This window comes from Sylvia atricapilla, chromosome 1, assembly GCF_009819655.1.
Source record: "Sylvia atricapilla isolate bSylAtr1 chromosome 1, bSylAtr1.pri, whole genome shotgun sequence".
NCBI classification, from domain to species: domain Eukaryota; kingdom Metazoa; phylum Chordata; class Aves; order Passeriformes; family Sylviidae; genus Sylvia; species Sylvia atricapilla.
The window spans coordinates 54,321,275-54,345,299 of NC_089140.1; the positions used below are offsets into that span (position 1 = coordinate 54,321,275).

Genomic DNA, 24,025 nt, shown 5'->3' on the forward strand with positions numbered 1-24,025 from the left:
ATTGCACTGATTGTGGAATACTTGGAATACTTTCTGAAATTATGTCACTAAAATGTATCAATAGTAAGCCAAGGTTTCTTATGTTCTATAAAAAATCTAGAGTATCTTCACTAAAAAAAATTTGAATTAATGCAAAAATATGAATGAGGAATATGTTGATTCTTCTCAGAAAAACAAATTACCATTCAATGAAATGGAAAAATCATCAGAAATGTTTGAACTATGAAATTACAAAATGCTATTTTCATATGAAACACTATGTGCCCAGGCCATGCATTGTGAAGCATATTACAGAGTCAGGAATTTAGTAAGATGCAGACAACCATGACAAAAAATCAACCAAGTAGTAATAATAATTAATTTCTTAAAAGATGCCTGAAGAAGCACAGTTATTTTACCCTTTAAAAGATAATAAGATAACCTGCAATTATTTGATAGCAAAAGAGGATGTAATCTGGAGACAACTTATTAAGTAACTGTACACATGAAAGATTCTTTCAACAGCAGTTTTTGATTAACGGTGAAAGAGATCAGGTGGGCTTGCAGCGTTCATGCAGCAATTCCAATTACTTTCCATGCCCATGATAATGCATGTCCAGGTTTGTTTGGTTGGTTTGTTGTTGTTTTGTTTTGTTTGTTTGTTTCCCCCCACAAACTGACCCAGTTAAATGTTTGTGTATTTAATATGCCCGAGAAGCTATAATTAGAATATTTTTAATTATTCATCACTCTTAACTCTTCTCTTGAGTGCAGTAATTCAGTATGACAGTTCTGAATACTGGAGCCGCACCTTGTTCTGAGGAACTTTCTGACAGTGCTTAAGTTTCTGTTTCTCATGGGATTTTTTTCCAATCCCACAATTTTATGTGAAGGCTAATAATTGTCTTGGAATGTTTGTCTTGTTAGGAAAATCTGGCACTGTTTCTATCCTGGAAAAACGATGCAAATTCGTTTACCTAAAGACATACATTTAAGCACAATGGAAAAGGGTTTTTTTGTTTAAAAGTTAAAGTGTATTTTAGGTTTATCAGCCATACTGTACTGTGACTAATTAAACTTGAAGTCCTCTGTTTATTTGCAGAACAGCTATTATGCAGACCAGGTAAGCTGTGGCATGTTTCCTTCCATTCATTTGGAAGTATTCTTTTCAAGATAGTCAGCAAATAATTTACTTTTCTGCTTATTCAGGACATGATGAAACCACTGGAATTAGTATCAAGATCACAGAAACTTCAAAGATCTCTGGACAAACATATGTGGAAAATGCCACAAAAATATTAAGCACTAGCAAGCTGTGGTATGTCGTATTTGCACATACCCATTCTTATCATGTGGACCTAGGCAACCTAATTTAAATAGGCCATAGTACATGTTCTTGCTCAGCAGAAAACATTTCAATAGAATGTTCAAAGAACCCTAAGCTAAAATGACTCCTTAGAAATGCTGAAAACATGTTTTTAAATTCATAGACCAATTAACAGGTAAAGCTCATGATCATAGCTATGACTATAGCTATGGTCACTACTAATGTCAGGTTAAAAAGTAAATTAATATTTAATACCATACACCAAACGAATAACTTTACAGAAATGTGACTTACCACAAGTGTGGAATTACATCATCAGTTTACTTGATCACATTTCACCTCCTTGTAAAAGCTGAAGTGCAAATATATTTAACTCACTCAGCTGCATTGACTTCCTTTAACTAGCATGCTTGACACCTGTCTGGAGACAAATACCACTTTTTGACACATGCTTCTCCTGGGATTCCTAGGCCCATGCTTAATTTTTTCTCTGTAATCTTGGTGAGGGCAATGAACTACTTAGTTTCTACTCAGGTTTCTACATACAAGTCAAAAATACTCTATTTTATGTGAGATGATTTCAGGCACTGCAGCCTGACGGCTACCAGCTGAAAGCAGGTGGTTTGCTGTAAGGTATCCTGAAACAGTGCCACCCAGGGTTTATGTAGGAGATATGCTCTTCTTGCTGTAGACCTTGACATTTCCCAGCAACCACTTTTTGAGCTAGTGCCCATACAAAGGTCCAGGATTAACCCTTGAACCTCACACTGCCACTCTACACTGATTCCTATGTACAAGTAGACTGCAACCTAAGGTGGCCACAAAATATACAAAGTTTTGTACAAATACAATGCAAACATTATCGATATATTTTTTTAACTCCCTCCATTAAAAAGCAAGATTAAACCCCCCCTTTTGGAGTGCTTTCCTGTTTTGCTGAGTGATTGTTAATATCATACAGTAACAATCACTGTTACTAAATCCCCTGCCTTTGTCCCCCAGTTAAATTCAGTCTCTGAGTATACTACAGCTTCTGAAAAGATGGGGATAGACATAATGCCTTAGATGTGGAAGAACATGACTAACAGGGTACCTCTTGTCAAAAGTAGCCGAGGTGATGTGCTTATCAAACCCCAAGTTCAAACACTAACCCCTGGGGAACAGCTTTTTTGAAGGAGCAAGACTTTTGCCTTGCAGAGCACCTATGGGTGCTCTGTTGCAGCTGTTACGAATAGGAGTCTTGGTTTCTTGCAGTGTGAATAGAGATACAGGGTGGGTTGCAGTGTTTCTATCAGCATGAAGGCATGGGCGAGTTGGAGGCATGTTCCCAGCAAGTGTGCTTGCAAGAGCTGGTTAGGGTCCACTGCTTCCCCTTCCTCCAGCTGGCTGAAGTGGTGTGATTTATAGGGGACTCTGGCTGCTGCTCTGTCATCCTCCCTGCCAGACCCTTCTCCCTATCCCTCCTTGGTGTATGCAAAAGGTATAGACATCCCTCTCCTAGTCCGTCTCTTTCCCCATGCAGTGCCTCTGGTTCAAAGGCGCCAGATCTTGGCAGCTGTTGTGCCCACTAAGTCAAAGAAGCCCTTTGTAATATTTCTTCTGGTTCTGGGACGGAGCAAAGTGGGTGGCACATTGCAGGACTCAATTTCTTCTTATGAATAACTTTGGCATCTTCCTACCTGTCTCAGACTGATGTATTAGGAAATTCACTCCTGTTTTTTTCCTGATGGAAGTAATGGTTATGGAAGTATCACATTTCAGCAAAAATCTTTCTTTGTACATCTGGATTCTGTGTAAGGCCAGAAAGAATACTTATAAGGATAATTAGAAAGGTGATGGACTGAATATATTCCTTCTTCCAGCCTCATTCTCATTCATTGCCATGTCAAAAAAAAAAAAAAAAAAAAAAAAAAAAAAAAAAAAAAAAAAAAAAAAGTTGCACCCCTGCATTGAGATTATCCTCTGCAAAATCACAGGATAATTTGGGTTGAAAGGGACCCTTAAAGACAATCTACTCCAACCTTTCCAAACCTCCTGAAATAAGCAGGGACATCTTCAACTAAAACAGGTTGTTCAGAGCCCTGTCCCACCTGACCTGGAATGTTTGCAGGGGTGGGGCATGTACCACTTCTTTGAGCAACTTGTTCCAATGTCTTAACACCCACATAATAAAAAATGATCTCTAATTTTTTATCTCTAATTAAAGTGAGCTTTAATGAGCTCTAGGTGGGTGTATCTGGATATCTCAAGTCCATAGCAAAGCCTTGGTATTTATTAAGAATAAATATATGAAATTATGCATGGGTAAAGAAAGCCTAATTATTTAACAAACTCAAGATTGGGCTGCATATCTGTATCTAATATTGAGAATACTTGCTTATACACATCTCCCCCTACTCTTTTTCTGTCAAAGCCTTACAAAAATTAGATGTTTATATGTGCAAAATTCAAGTAAAACATTTCTTTATTACTTCCTTCTTTGAAGCATAACATCTATGACCTTAGCAAGGTTTTACATTTGTTCTCCTCCAGCATTTTTGGTTGCCAATGTAAATACATGCCATTATATTTAGAACATTTTGACATGTTTTTCAGGTGTTGCGACAGCTATTTCTACAAATGCTTTAATGGAACAGTTGCGTTTAAAATACCAACACAGGCCATGGACTGAAACTCTGAAACTCATTTATTTTTGCATGGTAAGAATCATAGGTTAGGTGAGAGAGGGGTATGTGGTATAAGAGTGTGATCCCAAGGTAGTTAAAAAATTGCTTGACATTCAAAAAGAACAAGCAAAACCAACCAACCAAAAAACCGCATGCAATCCAAAACCAACCAAAAGATAATCCCCAGAAAAACCTGGTGCCTAGTACAGCTTGGCTTCCCATTTTTCTTATGACAATGGATTATAAAATTTCCTGCCTAATTTTAACACTTTAGGGGTTGTTTCTTGCATTGTTTTAGCTATTCAGGAGTTAGTACTGATTGATTACCAGTTTAGGCTACTTTCCATTCATTATCATTACCGTATTCATGGTATTTAAGGACAATTTATTTCCTATAGGACTGGGAGAAAATATCGTATTTTAAAAACTGGTCTGAAATCTGCTATCTAGACTTTCTGCTGCTGTGATATACTTTAACCATACCATGCTTCCTGCCCTTCCAGTAGCTAATTTAGGAATTATCTCTGTAAAGAGCAGATTAACACAACTGCTGTGAGCTCAGTATAAAAATTCCCATTTGTTTCAATGCTTCTTTTTATTAATGCTTAACTCAAGCCTTACTCTGAAAACAATGTCCTGAATCTGAACAAAGTGAAAACTCTTCAGCCCTGAGTATTCTTTGTTAATTGAAGTGCAAAATATGAAAAGGTTTCAGACAAGAGCTTGAAGAGAAACTGGGAGAGTTTGCTTACTACTGAAGTAAATAGCTTCAGCTGAAACTTGTATCTTCATCTAACCAAGTACTTTTGTGGCACTTGCTGATCTCTTCTATTCGCTCAGGCAGATTTCTTCGAAAATAAAAACATGATTATTTTCTTAGTTTATCTCTAGCTTTACAGTGAAATTAGCTGACACATTTAGTGATCAGCTCAAAAGACAGGGGAATGGAAAGCCACTCCATGCTCCAAAGGCATCTGGAATGTAATTCCTGACAATAATGTTTTCATAAATCCATTCAATGCTGCCCTTTCAGAGACAACTCGTAACCAATCGTAGGTAACTTTTGTGTTTGACAAAAACAAATAGCCTGAGGTTTGTTGTATGGGGCATCTCTGTGCTGTGTCTCTTAGCTAGTAATTTAGGGAATCTTTCTCTGTCTCTTGTTTTCACAAATGTGCTAGGATAACCCACTTCAAAAGCCTGGCAGTAATGCTCCACATGGTCTTTTGCTTTCTTGCATGGAGAAGATAGAGAGGACATTAAATGGTAAGGAGCTATTGGATAACTCAAAGTATATGTTTTTTAATATTGTGTGGAATCTACCAATCCTTGTCTGTTGATGTTCTTCACAAAGAGGTCAAATGTACAAACACAGGAGTCGATAAGAGACAAGAGAATTGTCACTCGTCTTTGGGCTAAGCCTTCAGGCTATAGCTATTCTTAAAGCCTGAGAATATTTTCTACCCAGCACAGCACTTATTAATCATAGTAGTTGTCATGAATAGGTAATTCAAGAGATACTAATTTCTCATTACCTAAATCATATTCTGTAAGGCAGAAAATACTGATTCTACTTCTTGATGACTATAGTTTGATTAAATTGCATTTCTGGTTTTTGCAGCTAAATCCATGTTTTCTGTGATGAACACATTGGAACTTTTATCCAGACAAAAAGGGTAGGTTTGTTTATGAATAAATGCAAATAAGCAAGCGTGGCCTCAAGTCCAGAGAGGAATACCATCTGGATGGCTTGTCAACAATGCTATTTCTTAGCTCAGTGTTCTAACAGAGTGTATTTGCCTATTTTGATTAGTCCTTTGTGGAAGAGGTTGTTGGGTAACGAGTGGGCATAAATGCCTACATCCCAAAGCTGCAGACTGAGGTTAATAGTTTTGAGCAGACCAACATGATAATGCAAATAGCAGAGCACAAATACATGCCTGGTTGGATAGTTTTCAGAAGCTGAGCTAAGGAAGTGTTATTTTTGAAGCATGCCTGGTGTCTCTTCCCATGACCAAGTGAACTATACTCACTTCCTTTTTTAAGTCACAGAATTTTTATATATACAAGCTTTTTTTTTTTTTTTTTCCTTTTCTCATCCTTCTCAGACTTACTGTTCATGTTAGCCCCAGTGGGACTGCCTGCTACATAACATCAATGATGTTTTATGTAGAAATTCAGCTGGAGAAGGATGGAGATGTGATGGATGTGAAGTTGGCTCACTTTGAAGAAGCTCCTGTGGTAAAATTAATATTCTCTGTCTCTTACAATCCTGTAGTCTTCCACCTGGCTTCCAGCTGTCATGTCAGACAGGTTTTGACTTCCTTTTGGTCTTGTCACACTTGCAAGCTTGTGCATGACACTAGCTATCTCTTTAGGCATCTGAATCTCTCACCTAAACTTACAACTCAGTTACAGATACTAAATACTCTAGTGCTAAGTATTACAATAAAAGTCAGCTGACAGGCCCATCTTCCAAGAATTTTGTGGTATCACACATAATATTTTTATTTTCATGCTTCAATGTAACCAGCATACAGTAAATAATAGGGGCTTAAAATGTTTTCCACCAAGGTACAGTGCAATATATATTCTCAATGGATGCCTTGGAGCTATTCTGGTTTTTATTCTGCCTTCTTTAGTATAATATGTATTTCTACTAGTGGAGATGCTTTTCTTGCAAAATTTCTATTAAATTATTCACAGAATTTCACCCTGAAGTTCACATATGTTCTGCAGTAGTTACAGAATTACAGACAATACTTCAGATCAAAGATATTACCACAAGCTGTTGTGGGGGGTTGGGGAACATAAACTCTGGTTTTTGTCAGTAAGTATTCAAATTATTACATTGCCTTGGAGTTAATTTTGCCCATTATTTTTAGTTGAAGTCAGCCCTGGAATTTCAAACTGTTCATTTAACCAGCACAGGCCTGTTGATCAGTGAGTGCTGGACAACATCATTAGAATGAAAGTGCATATTCAGAGAATTCTAGCACAATCTATAAAAGAAAAACTGGCCAAGATGCAATTTTTTTTCTGAATGAGTTTATAAAAAACTATTTCTGTTAATTTTATCCTCTTTCACAGAGCCTTTGTTCTTCCAATTATTATAGTAATTTTTAACTAATGCGTTGTTAGTCTTGCTTTTGAGTGTTGGCAGTTCTTTTTATGCTAACCATGCAGCTACTTAAAAGTAATAGGGATCAAGCTTATCATTACTAAAGAAATGCTTATAAAAGATGTGTCACAAATGACAAGAAAGATGAAACTCCTGTCTCTTATTTCTGTAGGTTTGTGATGACTTGGTCCAGCTTTTAAGGTAAAAAATCATGTATAAGGTTTCATATTGAATGGAAAGGAACTCCTGATGGTAAAACCATTCCAGTATTAAAAAAAAAAAAAAAAAAAAAAAAAAAAAAAAAAAAAAAAAAGGAAAGAGAAACAGGGAACAATAATATGAATCCAGAAAACAACAGAAAAACTGACACCATTTTGGATTCCATTTTTTTATAGGGAGTTCATTCCAATTCTCCATATTGGAAATTGGTTGTCATTGTAACTATTATTACCTGATTCAAAATTGTAAATTCAAGACTAAAACTGCAGCAAATATAATTTTGAAAAGATACTCCAGGCAATATTTATTTCTCAAGTCATTCCACCAAATGCATCTGTTTCAATGGAGCAATGGTAAATAGTAATGCCAAACACATTGGCTCTAGTTGCCTGTCAAACATAGCCTTGGAATACTGGCCTTTGTTTTGATTGCAAGAATTATAGAACTACTTGGATCCATAGTTTTGGTAATGGACTGATGATGACAATTCAGAACTGGCAGATTTACAAACTAGGTATTACTTTTCCTCTCCTCCTTCCATCAAATACTAAATAGTCTTCATATTGTCCTTGTGCAAGTACTTTTAACTGAATGTCCTTTGGCTTCTCTCACAGCAGTGAAGGCAAGGTGGTATCACATGGCCTGAGTTTCTTTGCAAATACATAGGGGGAGATGTGACCCTAATTTCCTCATGTAGCAGTAGGGCGCTATATATATTTATTATTATCAAGTTTTGTTTTATCTGAATAGTTGCTGTTCCAGGTTAGGCCACCACTTAAAAAGTCTATTTATAAGTTCTTTAGTGAATATGATCCAGGTTCCAGATTTTAATAATAATGAGTATATTTAGGAAATTGGCTTCATATTTAAATACTGTGGCCAAATAGTAGAAAGGGAAGGTAAAAAGAGAAACAATAATCACTGACCTTGAGTGTTTCATCTCTCTTTTATATTATTCATCATCAGTTTTTCCAGCCCTCCTTTTCCTCAGAAGTGAAGTTATATTAGCTTTATGAGTGTTAACAGCTATGACTTAAAGCTTGAACTTGCATTTTCCTGTATTTTTGACTTCCAGTGATGTTAATGCCAGCAGTTGGGCTCTGAGAACTGACATATAGTTGCCATTGGTAATGTGGGTGCTACCTCTTTGCCTTCCCGGTTTTGTTTAGATTTGTCACAATGCACAGGTATCCCTTCTCACCTCTTGGTGTAGGTTGTAAGGCAGTTTGTTATATGTGTAATGTTTCCCATGAGTCTCTAACTACAAAATTAAGATTAACCAGCTAGCTAATGCATAGGCTGGTGCTGTGTCTGTTCCTGTACCATGCCTGCCTCCTTCCCTCCTTTTCCCCTGCTTCCCCACTAGTCTACCTGGAAAGAAACAGAGGAGAGCTGAGTGACTTGTATAGGTTCCAGGTTTGAAAGATTTTGTCCCAATGTGAAAGTTAAGGCAGACTTATTTTTTCTCTGCTGACCCACATTGCAGCCACATCTGCACAGGAAGGGAAGTCTTGCGCTGTCTGTGTGACTGCAGCACAGAGTCTAGTAAGACTTGTAAAACTCATGTAAAATCTACTTAAGCAAGTGAGTAAATACCTGATGGGTTAGTCTGAACACAGCTCCAGGTTGTCACATCAAGTCAAAATCTACAGGAATTCTGGGGTTTGAGCAGTCTGAACCATTCCTTTACAAACCAAGCCACTTGTCCCTTTTTTTTTTTTTTTTTTTTTTTTTTTTTTTTTTTTTTTTTTTCCCGATTGATGTATTTAAGGTCTGGCTCTCTCATGTGGTGCTGTGAAGTGCAGCATTAGTACAATTTTGATATTTTAATGAAAAGAGCAATGTACACATGCATGGTCTTAGGGAAGTAGTACTACATGACTAGCTTTATTGGAAGATCAGGGAAAGCGTTTTGCAGCTGATGAGCTCTCATATTTGTATTTCATGTACATTTATTGCTTTCAGTACTGCCTACTTCAGTGCCAGTTTCAGCTATAATTACAGTGCTTCTTGCAAGAAAGCCAAAGGTACACATTTTCTGGTATCTTCAAGAAAATTTAAAATCAGTACTGCTACTTGATCTGATAAGGCGGAGGCCACTGTCACTCTGAAATGGTGCCTTTTCTAGCAAGTTATGCATAAAAAGAGTTAGTTTCCATCTCACTTACTAGTGTGATAGTCATTATTTCTTTTTGTTAGGATGAAGAACTATGATGCCTTTGGCAAGATTCTAGAAGACCTGTCAAATATGTATCGAATTCCAGGAAACAGGTTGCAGTTATTTTTTACTCAAAAACTTTTGAAATCCACAGTCTAACTTTCATTTACTTTACATTTATTACAAAAATAATAAATTGTCTTTTTTCTCTCCCAGCGAAATGAAAGCTAAGGGATATCTTGCTTTGCAGGCCCTTGAAAAAGACCTTTATTCAATGTCTCTTCTAGACAGGTAACTTACAGTCTATGTCTTTGTCCCTTTACCTCTACCCACACCCCTTCATTTCACTAAAAAACAAGTTAACTGATCTAATTATAGAGCAGGATGTGGAAGGCTAATGAGTTTTCTCCCACTGGGAAGCTTGAAGCCTTTGTCAAGGCCAGACAAGCCAAACGAGACTATCTACTGAACTCCTGGGCTTTATCTAAGTGACTTCCTGAGAAACTGGTTACAGAGTTTGGGAGTGTGTGCACAAATGTCAGCCGTCATGTTTAGATCTCCCTGTGGCAGAAGTAAAATAGACCTTTTCGGGTTCTGCTGTTTGGGTATCTCATTTTGTCTTCAGGTTTTAGATCAGGAGTAGTGGATGCCAGTTTTCCTCCTTCCTTTTTTAATTTCTCCTTTCAAAGAGTAGGATTACAGATAAACAGGGAACAGTTTCCTATTTCTCCTTTCAAAGAGTAGGATTACAGATAAACAGGGAACAGTTCCCTAAACTGTCTGGTAATGGTACAAGGATTTTCATTATTTTCAGAAAATCAGAATTGAGGGCAGTGCTTTTCTTCTGGATTTTTGAAATATCTTCTCTGATATCTTGCCTATTAAGTTACATACACACATACTTTGGCAGGTATGGCCTCCTGTAACTTGAAATACTCTCTTGAATTATTTTTTCAGTTTTCCTTTATGAAGCATAATAACACTATGAACTAATGTGCTGTATCCTTGCCGGTCACTGATATCTCAGTAAATATTATTTATAAGTTAAACAGATTATTTGTCCCATCTATTCTGTAAGTTAATGCTCTGCAGAGTTAGTATGCAACTATGTAAATGTATGGCTGTATGTATTCAGTATGTAGGTATTCATTCATATGAACACTCTTGAAATCAGAGACTGGTTCTGTCCAAATTTAGTTTATCCAGGTTATTTCTTCATTCTATGCTCAACCTGTTGCCACTGTAATATTTTTATCCCCCTTCATTTCTGGTAAATAGCACACCAAAGTGCAACATGAAACAGCTCAGATACAGGTAAAGTGGAAGCCCAAGTCCCAGGAGTAATGCATGTGTGGTGTTTTGGAAGCTGGACATACAGTCTACTTCCAAGAAAGCATTGTCTTCTTTTGATTAAGGATACAAATTAGAAATAACATTAGCCTAGCTAGCACTGCAATGCAGGAAACACTAATTAAGATGTGTTTTGAAATAGAACACAGGATCTAAACAGAGTTACTGAAGTACTTAATGGAAAAGTAGGACACCTGGTGCCAAGAATTGGAGGTGATTTTTTTTTCTTTTTCTCCTTATTTTCTTCTATTACCTTTTCTGCATTCAAAGAATTATAATCAAAAAACACTACTGAGTTGATCTTTGTGTACAGGAAAGATCCTCTACTATAAATAAAACTTGCTGTAGGGACTTACTGTGCCTGTATTCTCAGGTAACGTCTAGATATAACAGAACATATATTGAACATATATTGTAAGTAGAGATGTTCTCTCACAAGGAATCCCCTCTGTCCATCTACGGTGTTGGATTTGTCACCTTTGTGTCAAGGTGGCCCCATATTTTTTCTATTGACCTGTGTAGTAACCATTATTTTTTTGTTCCTCAGGAACTCCAATGAACATTGAATTTTACATTTCTCCCTATCAAGTTTTGGAAGCAGAACTAAGTAATGGTAAAGCTATTTCAGCTATTCTGCTGTTTCAGCAGAAATAGCTAACAGCAAAAGTTTTTCAATACTACTCGTTTCATTAAACAAAGTTAATTAATAAAAGCTAATAAATAAAATTTAAAATTCTAGTTTATTAGAACAGTTTATGTGATTCACTTTAGCAGTTTTAATGTCCATCAGGAAACTACTTTCCATTTCTTGGTTGTTGATTCAGCTATTGCTGCTATCCTCTTTAGGCAGCTTTGGCCTTTTGGGTGTGGTCAATGCAGGCTTCTCTTCTCTGCCCACACTACTGTGGCTGTCAGTTGGACCTGACTTTCCAAGTGCTTAGTATTGCATATTTTGCATGCATAAGATTAATATACACTAAAATAAGGAAAATAATGCTATTCTCTTTCTCCCTCAGGTTCCCAGGTATGTGGAACAAAAACAGTTGTAACTGTTGAAGGCACAGACACTCTCCACAAACTGCCTCTTTCTCCATTAATTGTAGATCCTCAAGCTAGAGAGGACAGGTGAGGCTCTGGACACTTGTCAATACAGAAATGGATTTACAAGACACTAACACTGACTTCAGCATAACTTACATTTATCCTCTGCTGCAATAGAAAGCTCTGTTTTATTTATGGCTTTATGCTCTATAGCTACACCCTCTGTAATTTGTTGCTTTTACGGTTTTTCCCAAATGGACTTCAAAGGTATTGTGTTCATATTTAACTATGTCAGTTGCATTGAACTATGAATTTATTCATAGATTTGAATCCAGAAAGAGCCACTGGAACAATATTACTGAATTTCAACAAGCAAGTCCTTCATAGATTCACAGTAAAGAAAGCATATATTGAAGTTATTACATCTAAAATACACAAATTAGTTTGTCATCTCACTATGGGTACTGATACCTCATCTCTCTCTACCTCAGTGCCATCTGGAGGGAAAGTCTGAAGTAACTTTCCAAACTAAAATACTTAAAAATTATTTGTAAAAAACATCACTCAGTTCTGTGTCTCACTTTTCCTTTCTGTCAGTTTTCACATTAACCATGTTTTAAACTATTAAAGTTGCATTTATAAAGCAAAACATTTCTCAAGTCAAAAAATGTATGGAACACAGTAAACTGCTAGGGACCTGATAGTGGCCTTGCACAAAGAAATGCCTTGTTACGGCAATTCCTGTAAAAAATCTTCCATGTTGACAATTTTTTTTCCTAGCAACCCTGTTTTTTTGCAACTGACTGATGAACTCAGCATGGATTTGCCAGCTCTTTTTGTTCTGAAGTTTCATCAGCCTGTTCCAATGTCTTCATCGAGTATTGAAGAGATACAGAGGCTCACAGGCATGTAATAATTGTTTTTTAAGACTAAGTGCTTCTGTGACTATGCATTGCTTATTTGCTTTCTACTTCCCCATGGTAATGTTGCAAGAAAAAGTTGCTTCTGGAGCAGAACATGTTCTGTTCTATCAGTCCAAGTGTAACATTTAACAACCAGTGCAAAACACAAAAGTTCTAAGATACGACAATTACACGCAGATTTAAACACTCTACCTCAAATTCCCAATAGAAAAAAGGGGAATAAGAAAGAAAACCAGTATGTTTTGTCTCTTCAAAACATTGGGTTTCATAGTTGCTTTCATAACCTACTGTCATAACTTAATTGCTAATAAAAATAATGACCTGGTTTCAGGAATTCAGATTTCTGGCTTGAAACTAGCTCCACTGTATGAGCTAATTGTTCAGACTACACTAAAAGAAAAAGGAAGTGAAGACTTGTCTACAAATAAATCTTGTTTCTTTGTGGTAAGTATAGTGAACATTTGACACACACTGTGCTGTTGCACAAGATATATATACTGAATTACCCTTTCCCTATAAGCAAGCAATGTAGGTTTCCCAGAATCTCAACAGAAGTGCTGTTTAGGAAACAGTTCAATTTACAAAGTAGTATTAGATCCTTTCATGTAAGTGAGCTTCTTATCCTCATTAATAAAACACTGTGTGCTTGCTTGCTGAAGTCATACTAATTTGTCTGTGTGTAATCCAAATATTTACTCTTCTAAAAATTGCTCAGAACTTTAGCGTTAATGCCTGAAAAAGAAGGAAACTTATTGACTGGTGAGAGGAGCAAGTCCCAAGAAGGTACTTATCTAGATTTTTGAAGATCTTTATCATGCTGCATGTCACCCTGTTTTAACAAAAGTAATTTCTTAATTAGATAACGCTGCGGCTATTAATTCCTTTTAAAGAGACTGGCAGGAAGAAAAATATAAAGTGTTACAAGAGTGATGCCTACTACTATTTAGAGACAAGGTTGTTTAACTGAAGGCTTTCCTTTTAATAACTGCATTACTGAAATACAGTTGCTTAGGCTGCATTAAATGTAAAGTTTTAGTATAGAAAGTTGTGGCTAAGATGCTTTTCCCCAGACTTTTGTACAGGGCAACTACAAGACAAGCTTCAAAGATCTACTTTATTTTTGCTAGGAAACATTAATTTTGCAATTCATGGCAGCAAAAGAAGAGGGCGCTTTTTTCTTTTTTACTAGCAGTGTTCATAGAGCCGATTGCCATTAGTCCTTGGACCTTGAGGTGGTGGTACAGTAGTAAATTCATACCATGCTAAAATAATGTTTGGCAAAGCTCTTCTCTTTTGTAAGATGGAATTAATCTTTCAGTTCTATTAGATGAACCTGAAAGGCTCTGTAACTTTTCAACAATTCCTAAAGTATTTGTACTTGGTGGGAGGTGGTTTTACTTCTGAGTTTAAAGATTTCGTTTCTAGAATTACTAAACTGCATTCTAACCTTGAAATGAGTGTAGGGGAAATCCTTTCGGTCCATGAATACACAAGGAAAAGCTCTTCAGCTTTTGTTAATGTAGACCCTCCAAATTAACTGCCCTGCCCTGTTCTAAGGGGATAGTTCCCATTTGGCATCCTGAAGTAGGTAACACAATAGTGCACTTCTAATTTTGTCAAAGAATCACTGTTAACATGGACAGGTGGTAAGTTTTTCTTACTATTTCCTCTTCATCTTCAAGTGAATCACCAGGAGATATTCCAGCCAAACATACCTCTCCAAAGAAAAAGTAGTAGTGAAGGAGGTTGGAACATCCGATGTCCAGAAGAGATTTCTGGCAAAATTGCTATCCTGTTTGTGAAACTGTCAAGCAGCATTAATATGATATTATTATCTTGGTCACTAACATTTTTATAGGGCTCTGAAAAGTATTTGGAAAAATTGGTGACACTTGAACTCCTGAGCACTTGGCTCTGGGTATATTTGCCTAATTTGGATGTATTTGGGAGGGACAATGGATCTCATTTAGCTTCCTCTAAGGATTCTCTTAAAAATCCAGAAGGATATGATGGACATGCTAGAAATGTATCTTTCAAAAATATTTTTGTTGTAGATTGTACAGTTGCCTGGTAACATCAAGTTTTACTTTCCTGTTTACAGTCCTTGAAATATCACCATATTTGTTGCTTAGTCTCTTCCAGATTGCCCAAAGCAGTGTTACTTCATAAACAAGGGCTCAGAAAAATCAGATTTAGCAGGAGCCTTGGTCAGTAAAATCCCATTTAGCCATCCAAAGTGTGTGCCTGGCGTAATAGAGATTCTTCGACATCAAGTGGCATATAACACTCTTATTAGCAGCTGTGTCTCTGAGAAGCACATAAATGAAGGTAAATTGTGTGGCTGGAACTGATGACACAGTATTAGAGACAAACCAGTTTTTAAGTTGGGTGTTGACAGACTTTACTGCTCCCTTGCCAAAACTGTCATTACTTCTGGAGTACTGTAAATGAGAAAAAATTCTTAACAATGTATTGATTTTTTTTTAAATTCTATGCTCATTCTATGCACATAAACTAAGTTGTCAAAGTAATGAATAATTAGACTGTTGTATTGGTGTTTTTTAAATTCTGGCATGTAGTTCAGCCAAAAATAGTCCCACTTCAAATGTGGATATCACTAAACAATAATTTTATTTCTAGATGATTCAGAACTCCTTTACTTTGAAGTGGTACCACACAGGAACACGAGCTTTTCTGTCTTTTTCCTTCATCCCGTAAAAGAGAATTTAGCCTGCGGTACGTGTGGAATAACTACTACTGTCCTCTTTACTGTGCTGACAAGGGACTTGGTTCTGTCTAGGCTCTTGACTTACACTTCTCCGTTACAAACATTATAAGGACCACTCAATAGTGTGCAGCCCATGAAAAACACAAATATACACTTTTGTATAAACTGCTTACTAGAAGGTGTTCTGTACTCAGAATACAGAAAGTAAAAGCAGATGTTCAAGTCCTGTTTTGTCTTGGCCTACATTTAATTAGTAAATTGTAACTTCCACTATTTCTGAATTAAGTACATTAAGGAAAAGCAAGTCATGCAAATATATTGCTGCAAACCTCTTTCCACTTGACTTCAGTTTTGCATCTCTTTAAGCAGCAAAATGAAAGGATGGTTTTCAACGTTTGTAAGTATTTCAAAACATTTTTGTGTTCTGTTCCTTCTTAGTGGTAATTGATCTTATAACTTCTAGAGAAGTCCAATGTCACCTCCATTTAAATCCTCAAGATCCAACTCTCAATTCTAATGATGACTTCATAGCAAGAGCTGTGAAACGGTAAGTACTTTTATACCAGTTGGAATGAACATCATATGTCCATTTAATGGAAATATCATGCGCATTCATAATGCCATAAACTCAGCAACTGGAAAACTTCACTCTAGTAAAATGCTGTAATACAATAGTGGGAATAAGTTACATCAGTGTCCAAAGTATCTCTTTCAAAGATTTTAAACATTAGCAGTGATGAAGTGTTTCTAGTAGAAAGTATGTGGAAGCAGGGAAAGACTGAGTGAAGAGTTTTACCTTTTATAAAGATGCTTTTTTGAAGACTCTATTTGATGAGTCCCATGTGTAGCATAGCTCAGAATAGCATGGAAAGGTCTTTTTACACATCTACCTAATAGCAATCAGTGTTTCTCTTCAGAAATTGAGTTATATATGGCATGTCTACAACACTGTCTCTGGCTCATTTTCTGAACAAATTCCAAGAGAGCAAGTTGTTGTTACACATGAACACAGGCTAGACAAACTGACTCAGAACATAGTCTAAGAGCACTAATTGATTTGGCATAAGCTAGTATACAATTATTATGTTTGATGACAACAAAATCAATGCAGGTTGGGTTTTAAAGCTGACTTTAAACTAGGTACTATTTTTGGAACCAGGTTAAGAGTGGTGCAAAAACCCTAAAAAACTCCTCTAGTATAGATAGTGTTTTAGAAAAGATATGCTCTGTACATGTGTTATACAAAACATGAAAGTTGCAATTATAAAACTCAACAAGAATGAACATATTTTAATATTCTTAGTTTTGATTTTCACTAGAAGCACCCTTATGACTTTTTTTTTACCAGACCCTCCCACTCTTTTAGTCGAAGCTTCTTTGCACACCTAACTTCAAAGATTCAGCACTAGATTTCAGTGTCAACATATATTTCTAGTACAGCATACCTAGTTTATATTATGGTTACAATGTAACACCAGGTTGTACAAGACAAACACAAAGTAGGTAATGCTGGTTTTCATTCAGGCGTCAGTCACAGTATAAAAAACAGAAGTACTTTAAAAAATGGATGAAATCTGTAGTAGTGACTAATGTGTCATTTCCTTCTTCAGCTGCATGTCAGTCCCAGTTGTCATGAGAGCTGTTTTCAGGAATGCTGTCAAGGTGAAAGCTGACGGTGAAACACAAGACACAGACATGGACACAGAACAACCTGAACCACAACTAGTGCAAACTACAGATTCTAACAGTCTCAAAGAAAGCCTTTCTGGGGCTGCTCAGCAAGACTTGGTAGTGACAGATAAGCCAAATAATACAAACAGCACAGAAGAAAACCCCTCTACAGCCAAACTGGAAACTCCAGGTGACAACATGGAAAAAAAGTAACTCCTCACTCTGCACCGAAACTTTGTGGGGGAAAGTAACTCTATAGCTAGTATAGAAGCTGATAGGATGATAGACAAAAAACCTGATGGTTTTATAAGCAAAAATAAAGTCTACTTAGTAATTTGTGAATGAGATCTCCTATTTGCAAACTTTGAAATATGGGAAACTAATTCCATTTTTAAACATCCAAATCTGTAAAGTCTAACACTGTTCTATTAACCTTTATTTTGTCTTGTTACTGAAAACCTCAAAAATTGCCATGGTAAGTAAGATTCCCTCTAATACTGTCTTTTTTATTGTTAGAAGATAAAGCATCACTTTATTCTTGGTCAAGAGATATGTGTGGCTGACAAAGTTCCAGCCTCAACCATGACCCTGATACAAAACTTTTTCACTTATTTATGCATTTTTAGCAAACAAAGACATTAATGTTCATTGGTTTAATTTATGTAATTCTCTTCATTAATTAGTATTCTATCCCAAATTAGGTATTGCTTTCTCTTCATGCTAATCTGATCCACATCCTTTCTTTTTTCTTTTATCTTTTTCTCAGACAGAGAGTCTCCAACTTTCCAGGCCTTAATCTCCTGTCTTCTGGTTACTCTAATGTCTCCTTGAATGGCCATAAATTTAAGATCCCAGATGCCAAATATTCTAATTCCTTTGGCTTTGTTTACTGAAGATTGTCAGACTTAGTTTTAACAAACTCAGGGTTTCAGTGATTGAATGATAAAAGCAGGTCTGTGAAGAAACTTAACTGGTGTTGGCTAAAACAGGCACTGCTTACAGCTAGTTAAAATGACTACTTAAAAGTTAGTTAGGAAAGTTATCTAACTTCCAACACTGTCTGCACCATATTCTACCAGAATATGGAAGAAATCTGTGTCTAACATACATGATATAGTCTATAACATTACACAGGCATTTGAAGAAAAGTAATGTTTATCCATGTCAACATTATGCTAAATAAATTGAGCGAAAGTTACTTGAACATTTTTTGTTTATACACAATTAATGCAGACACCCCTCTTTGTCCACTATTTCATAAATGCCTTCAATGCAAGACTCTGAACTGCGGTTCTGCTTACCCTTAAAGCAGAAGTGGTACTGAAAGGAAACCAAACTTACTGTCTGTCAACTCTGACAGGATAATTGAGTCTTTAGTAAAAATGTTGTAAACTCAGGCTCTGAAAAACAAGGAAGTTTTGCGTCAAAGTATGAAATGGTTTTGTGATTTTTTAAAAAATTGTAGTTTACTGTTAAAAATCTTACTTTGCCTATATCTAGACTTCCTTTATCTCCTATATGAAGGAGTTACAGAAAACTTCCAACAAATAAACTGGTAACTTACTATAAATCAGTTTAATTATGTAAAACAGAAGCATTCACAAAGAAAAAAATTACAGCTACAGTTACGGGAAGCAATGGGAAAGCAAGTCAAATATAGAATAATTACAGAAATACAAAATAATCAGAAATAGGCATGTGTGGCTGATGTGTTTCTAAGAGGTAGTGAATAAGCTTGGCTTCCTTGGAGAGTTTGAGAAAAACAGTATTGGAATGTGGGAAAGAGTTCAGGCTAGAGGGACTGACACAATAAATACAAAAATAACACAAAGATGTTCATTAGACTGGAAGCATGTTTAGTGTGGTCTGACATGGTAAGAATAGATGTCTAAGACTAAAGCAATGGAATTGTCAGCAATTCTGCATTTGAAGAGAATGGTGTGTTTTCAGCAAAAGTGACAAATGTAACTATATAAGGAGGGAAAAATAGTTTTTAACAGTGAAAGTGCATTGCATCTTGGGTACAAAAGATAACAAATAATTTGACAAAAGGTGACTAGAGAGTCACAGCAGTCTAGGAATCAGCAGCATATCATGTTCTATTTTGTACACAGCATATCATCAACAGCAGCTTATTCTGCAAAAACATTGACCATTTCCAGAGCACTGAGCATTTATGCTTTAGATATAGGAGGGGACCAATTTAGAGGAGATGTTTAATGGACCCACTTCATTTCCAAACTGCTGCCAAGAAAGAAATGAGGGTGAAATGGGAGCTCCTGACACAAACCAGAAACATGTTTAGTAACTCTCCGTAAAGTTTTAAAGCCACTTTCTGTGAATGTTATCTTTAAGATTGAAAGTGAAGGGTTTTCCCAGGAGCCAAAATCATGGTGAAGATTTACAAAAATTACTTCTATTGTAAAGCATCACAATCAGATTTTCCTAAAACAAACGTGATGCATCACCCTGTACATGGCCCACAAACTAAGAATCAAAACCAGCTGTGATATGTACCATGAGACAAAATAACTAATGTTCCAGTTTCTGGGCATGATGGAGTATATCCTGTGATAAGCCCAGTTGCTCTACTAACCAAACAGTCTGCTTTTTAACCCAAGCAAGGGTTGATTTTTCAGGATCTGTGCAGAGGTTTGCCTTGCTGAACTCAGACTGGAAGGAACCAACCTCAGTGTTATTCCTACAAATGTTTTCACCGGAGCTACCACAGTCTTCGTGTTTTCCATCTTTAACTTCATTGTACTCTGTCCCAGCTGTGTGATTAAGGTCCATGTCCTGAACAGAGTCTAAAATGTGTCCAAGATGTGGCAGTTCTTCAGTAGAATTCAGATACTTAAGCATCTCATCTTCGTGCTTTCCAATTACATCAAGAAGATTATTTATTGTACATAAAGCAGAATCATGTCCATTAAAATGGCACCAGGATAAGAGAGCACTGAAAAGTGAACAACAGAAGTGATTATATGCATCTATGTACATCTCCACTTGGTGGAGGTAGATAGCAATGTGATAAGGGAGCTATGAATCATAAATACATTTATGTATAATTCACGTTTTATGGAAAATTCAGCCAGTAGAACTAAACATTAAGCTTGAATATGTAGATTCAGACATTTTTGGAAGAGGATCTGAAAGATTTTTTAGAAATGATACTTCTACACCTACAGAGGTAGGCATTCCCTGTTTTCAAGATTTGGGAATTCTCAGGGTTACTCACTTTGGACCGTTTTAAAACGTGGTGGTTTGTTTTTTGGGGCTTTTTGTGTGTGGGGGGGTAGTTTTTATGGGGTTTGTTTTGTTTTTGTGCGTTTTGGTTTGTGGTGGGTTTTTTTTTTTTTTTTTTTTTTTTTTGTTGGTTGGTTGGTTGGTTTGGTTTTTTAATTAAAACAAACAAAAACCCGCATGCATTTTCCCATGTTACACACCCTCCACATACACTTGACCTTAAGGTGTTTGTAACCTACTTCAGGGTTCCTTTGAACTGGCCACATGTAATCATCAGCTTGGCACCATGTCTGTAACCTTGATTAAAGCCTGTCTGGAGTGCAAGTTCTTTCCCGGCCTCAATTCCATCCCTATAGCCTTCCTGGAAGAAGAGCAGTGAAACAGGTTGTTCCCAACATGACTAAGTGGACCTCTGACAAATACATAACAATAATAATAAAAAAGTTTAAACAAGTATTCAATCTCTTAAGTTATAGCTTCTATATCTGAACATCCTTCACAGCTACACTCCCACTGCTAAACCAAAACATGCTTGTTGCAGTGTATTATGATTAGTGACCTAGAAGATGCAGTTTTTTACTTTTCCCAAAAGGATCCCCAGAAAATCAGAAAAAAAAGAAACTTCTTTTAGAAAAAGACCTCACTCCATTTAAGAGCTATACCAGAAAAAGAGACAGTGATTGACTGAGTCACACATAAATACATTTAACATTGGGACTGCTTTCTTTAAGTAAACAACTAATGACTGTAATGCAAATTACTTTCTTTATATTATAACCAAATTACAAGATTACATAGAGTATTTCTTAACTTTTTTCACACCAAAATTGCAAGCGGTCAAAGTGAAAACTCCTATTTGCTCATGGTGGCCTTGCTAGAAAAGTAGTCTGGAACACAAAAAAATATTTTGCCCAACATACAACTCTAACTTCAATAACACTTCATGATTTTGCAGTATCTACTCAAAAATATCAGAGGAATTTCTGAAAGAATACTACACAGTTCCTTAAGAAAACCAGTCTTTTCATGGAACTCAGATGAAGGAAACTACACCAGGTCAGCTGTAATACCATTCCTCATCAACTGCCTACACAACAGTGTCCATCCGTGTTCTTCAGCTAAATGCTGCTCAACCATCAGCAGAAAAGCCTACTGGCCCCACTCTGAATGACACAGTATCTGTCAAACTAATCTAGAAACTTGTTTTGTTCCCTGCAGAACTGCAGAGAGGCAAGGGCTGTGGAAACCAGCTTTCAATAAAGTGTGTATTTCTCTAGGAAAACAAATTAACCAAAGACCTACAAAGCCAACAACGCCCATGTGTGGTTGCACATGGAGTCACACAGTTACAATCTGACTGATGAGTAACTACTCAAAACCCCAGACATCTGACATTTCTTTAGCACTGTTCAGCTCTGTTGCCTACAAGTACAAAGCAAGTAGCTTGTATCACAATTCAGTACTGCGTTTTATAAATGCACATGGTTGTGCAGAGGGAGCCAATGTCTATTGGTAAAACAGGTGTTTTTTTGTTTGTTGGTTTGGTTTTTTTGTTTGTTTTGTTTGTGGTTTTTTTGGTGTGGTTTTTTTTTTTTTTTTTTTTTTTTTTTTTTTGGTAAAACAGCTCTGGTGACTGCTAAGAAGTGCTTATGTAAATTTCTTCCATATTTTCCCGAAATTCATAAGAAAGTATGCCAGAATAACTTTTAAGCAGCTACTTTTACTTTTCCCTTTAAATCATTCACATGTATATCAAGTTAAGAGTCAGTAAATCTAAAATGTCTCAAAAGAATATGAAATCATTTTTACAGAAATACCTTCAATCTCTTTTTCATAGTGCTGTTCCATTCCTTCTGTAGTAGATACATCTCATCTGCATCTTCATCAAATATATCCTCACTGGATTGGCTGACTGCAACTTGTACCCAGGACATAGTAATGCCCTTTGACCCCTGTTTACGTGGTAAAAACCCACTGAGAAACTCTCAGAAGTGCCTCTGGTGATATGTCAGATTAGAAGTATTGGCAAAAAACATGAGTTCCGAAGAGAAGCCAGGTATGGAGCTGATTATTCAAGCTGTACATGGGAACTCAGTGCTGTGTGCCATTGGGGTGCATCTGTCAAGAAAAAGCAGTCAGATCATAATTCATAAAATAACTTCTGAGATATATTAAGGCAATTTATGATAGTTCCTTCCCATCTTACGGCACTGACATATATGGATGCCAGCATTTCTGAATACTGCCAGTACAAGGACAGCTGGCAGAAACATTTCTGACTTGACTTCAGTAGCAGCTGACAAATAGTCCCATACAGCCTCCACGTCGTGCCCTAAGTTATACACACAGGCTGTATGTGCACACACAGATTTGTATATTTGTATTGTGTACAAAATTTACTACACATAGGTTATGTTAACAGCTGCAGAGTAAACAACTGGGAAGTACCTTCCTTTTTGATTTAAGTTTTCTGGTTATGCCAAACACTTAATTACCGTATAAAACAAAACCAGTCCTTTCTATTTTGAGTAAAGAATTATCAAGTGCTGCTGCAGTGAAAAGGAGAAATTTTCAGATTATTTAATCTTTTCCTATGACGAAAACGTTAAGAAACATCTCGTAACTAATTGACTTGCAAATTGTTAGAACGCACCGGCACTGCTCCCTACGGATTCCGCGGCGGCTCCCCGAGAACCCAGGGCGCTGGGACACAACCCAGCTGCTGCCCTGCAGCCGGCAAGCGGGGCACTCCCCGGCCCTACAGCGGGCGCGGCCCGCAGGCATCGCCCAGGCCCCGGCCGCATTTCCCGGCCGCGCACCTGCCGAGCTCCTCAGCAGCGGCCGCCATGCGGAGCCTTCCTTCTCCCCCGCCCAGCCACAAACGCTGCCTCCCCTCGCTTCGCCTTTCGGCGCTGCACGCACAGCCGCCGCCAGCCTGGCCGCGCACACTGACCCTCACGACAGACACTGGCACGCCGCGCCGTCTCCAAGCCGCGCTCGCACATCTCCACTGAGGGCAAAGGGACGCAGCTGCCGGCGGAAGTAATTAGGCCGCGACGGCCATGTTGGACAAGGGCAAAATCCGCAGCGGCCGCGGGTGACCTGCCGCCATCTTGACCAGCAGCGCTCTGACGTCAGAGGCCGCCGCAGACAGCGGAGGCGCCATGTTGAGGGCGGGCGGCCCGGGGATATCGGGCGGCGGGGGCTGCTGCCGCGGGCGGGGTCCCCTCGGCCCGTCATCGCCGCCCTCCTTCTCGTCAGCGAGCGGCTGGCTTGGCCTCCCGCAGTGACTTCAGGAAAACCCTCGGGTGAACGCGTTCTTCGGGGCACGAAGGTTTCATCTTCTTTTCAGTCATAAACGGTGGAATTAAAAAAAAAAAAAATCTGCCTTGTTGACTTCAGAATCTTCAAGCACTTTATTTGCAGCGTGCCCTTAAACTATCCTCTACAAGATCCAGGTATTACAAAGATAAATCCTTTTTAATATGAAAGATGCCAGCGGGAGTCAAGTGTTTCATTGCTGACTTTGACTAGAGAAAACAGGAGTATCCTGTTGACCTCAAAGAACCATTAAATAAAACAATGTTGGTGCGTGC

General features: G+C 37.4%; 2 protein-coding genes across 6 annotated transcripts; one reads left to right on the forward strand and one right to left on the reverse strand.

Moving 5' to 3' along the window:
* Window positions 1–1,006: 1,006 nt before the first annotated feature.
* Window positions 1,007–23,577, reverse strand: YAE1 (YAE1 maturation factor of ABCE1). 5 transcript variants are annotated; one of them, XM_066322959.1, is made up of 6 exons: window positions 23,389–23,577; window positions 22,247–22,547; window positions 20,669–20,790; window positions 19,872–20,139; window positions 18,525–18,583; window positions 16,923–17,166 (listed from the first exon to the last, which is right to left on the reverse strand). In XM_066322959.1, exons 2-5 carry the CDS (start codon window positions 22,361–22,363, stop codon window positions 18,557–18,559), a joined length of 534 nt encoding a protein of 177 aa, XP_066179056.1. In that variant the 5' UTR covers window positions 22,364–22,547; window positions 23,389–23,577; the 3' UTR covers window positions 16,923–17,166; window positions 18,525–18,556. The 5 variants fall into 5 exon arrangements, with proteins under 5 accessions (XP_066179065.1, XP_066179056.1, XP_066179048.1 ...); XM_066322968.1 differs by lacking the exons at window positions 16,923–17,166; window positions 18,525–18,583 and adding an exon at window positions 1,007–1,727; XM_066322951.1 differs by having other exon boundaries at window positions 16,923–18,583.
* LOC136375453 (mediator of RNA polymerase II transcription subunit 1-like) lies at window positions 2,611–17,527 on the forward strand. The gene is made up of 17 exons (XM_066340983.1): window positions 2,611–2,658; window positions 3,880–4,005; window positions 5,154–5,238; window positions 5,594–5,648; window positions 6,081–6,213; window positions 7,266–7,294; window positions 9,512–9,583; window positions 9,687–9,761; window positions 10,963–11,033; window positions 11,368–11,433; window positions 11,837–11,945; window positions 12,642–12,766; window positions 13,116–13,228; window positions 14,917–15,112; window positions 15,425–15,520; window positions 15,951–16,059; window positions 17,123–17,527. Exons 1-17 carry the CDS (start codon window positions 2,611–2,613, stop codon window positions 17,394–17,396), a joined length of 1,782 nt encoding a protein of 593 aa, XP_066197080.1. The 3' UTR covers window positions 17,397–17,527.
* Window positions 23,578–24,025: the final 448 nt, after the last annotated feature.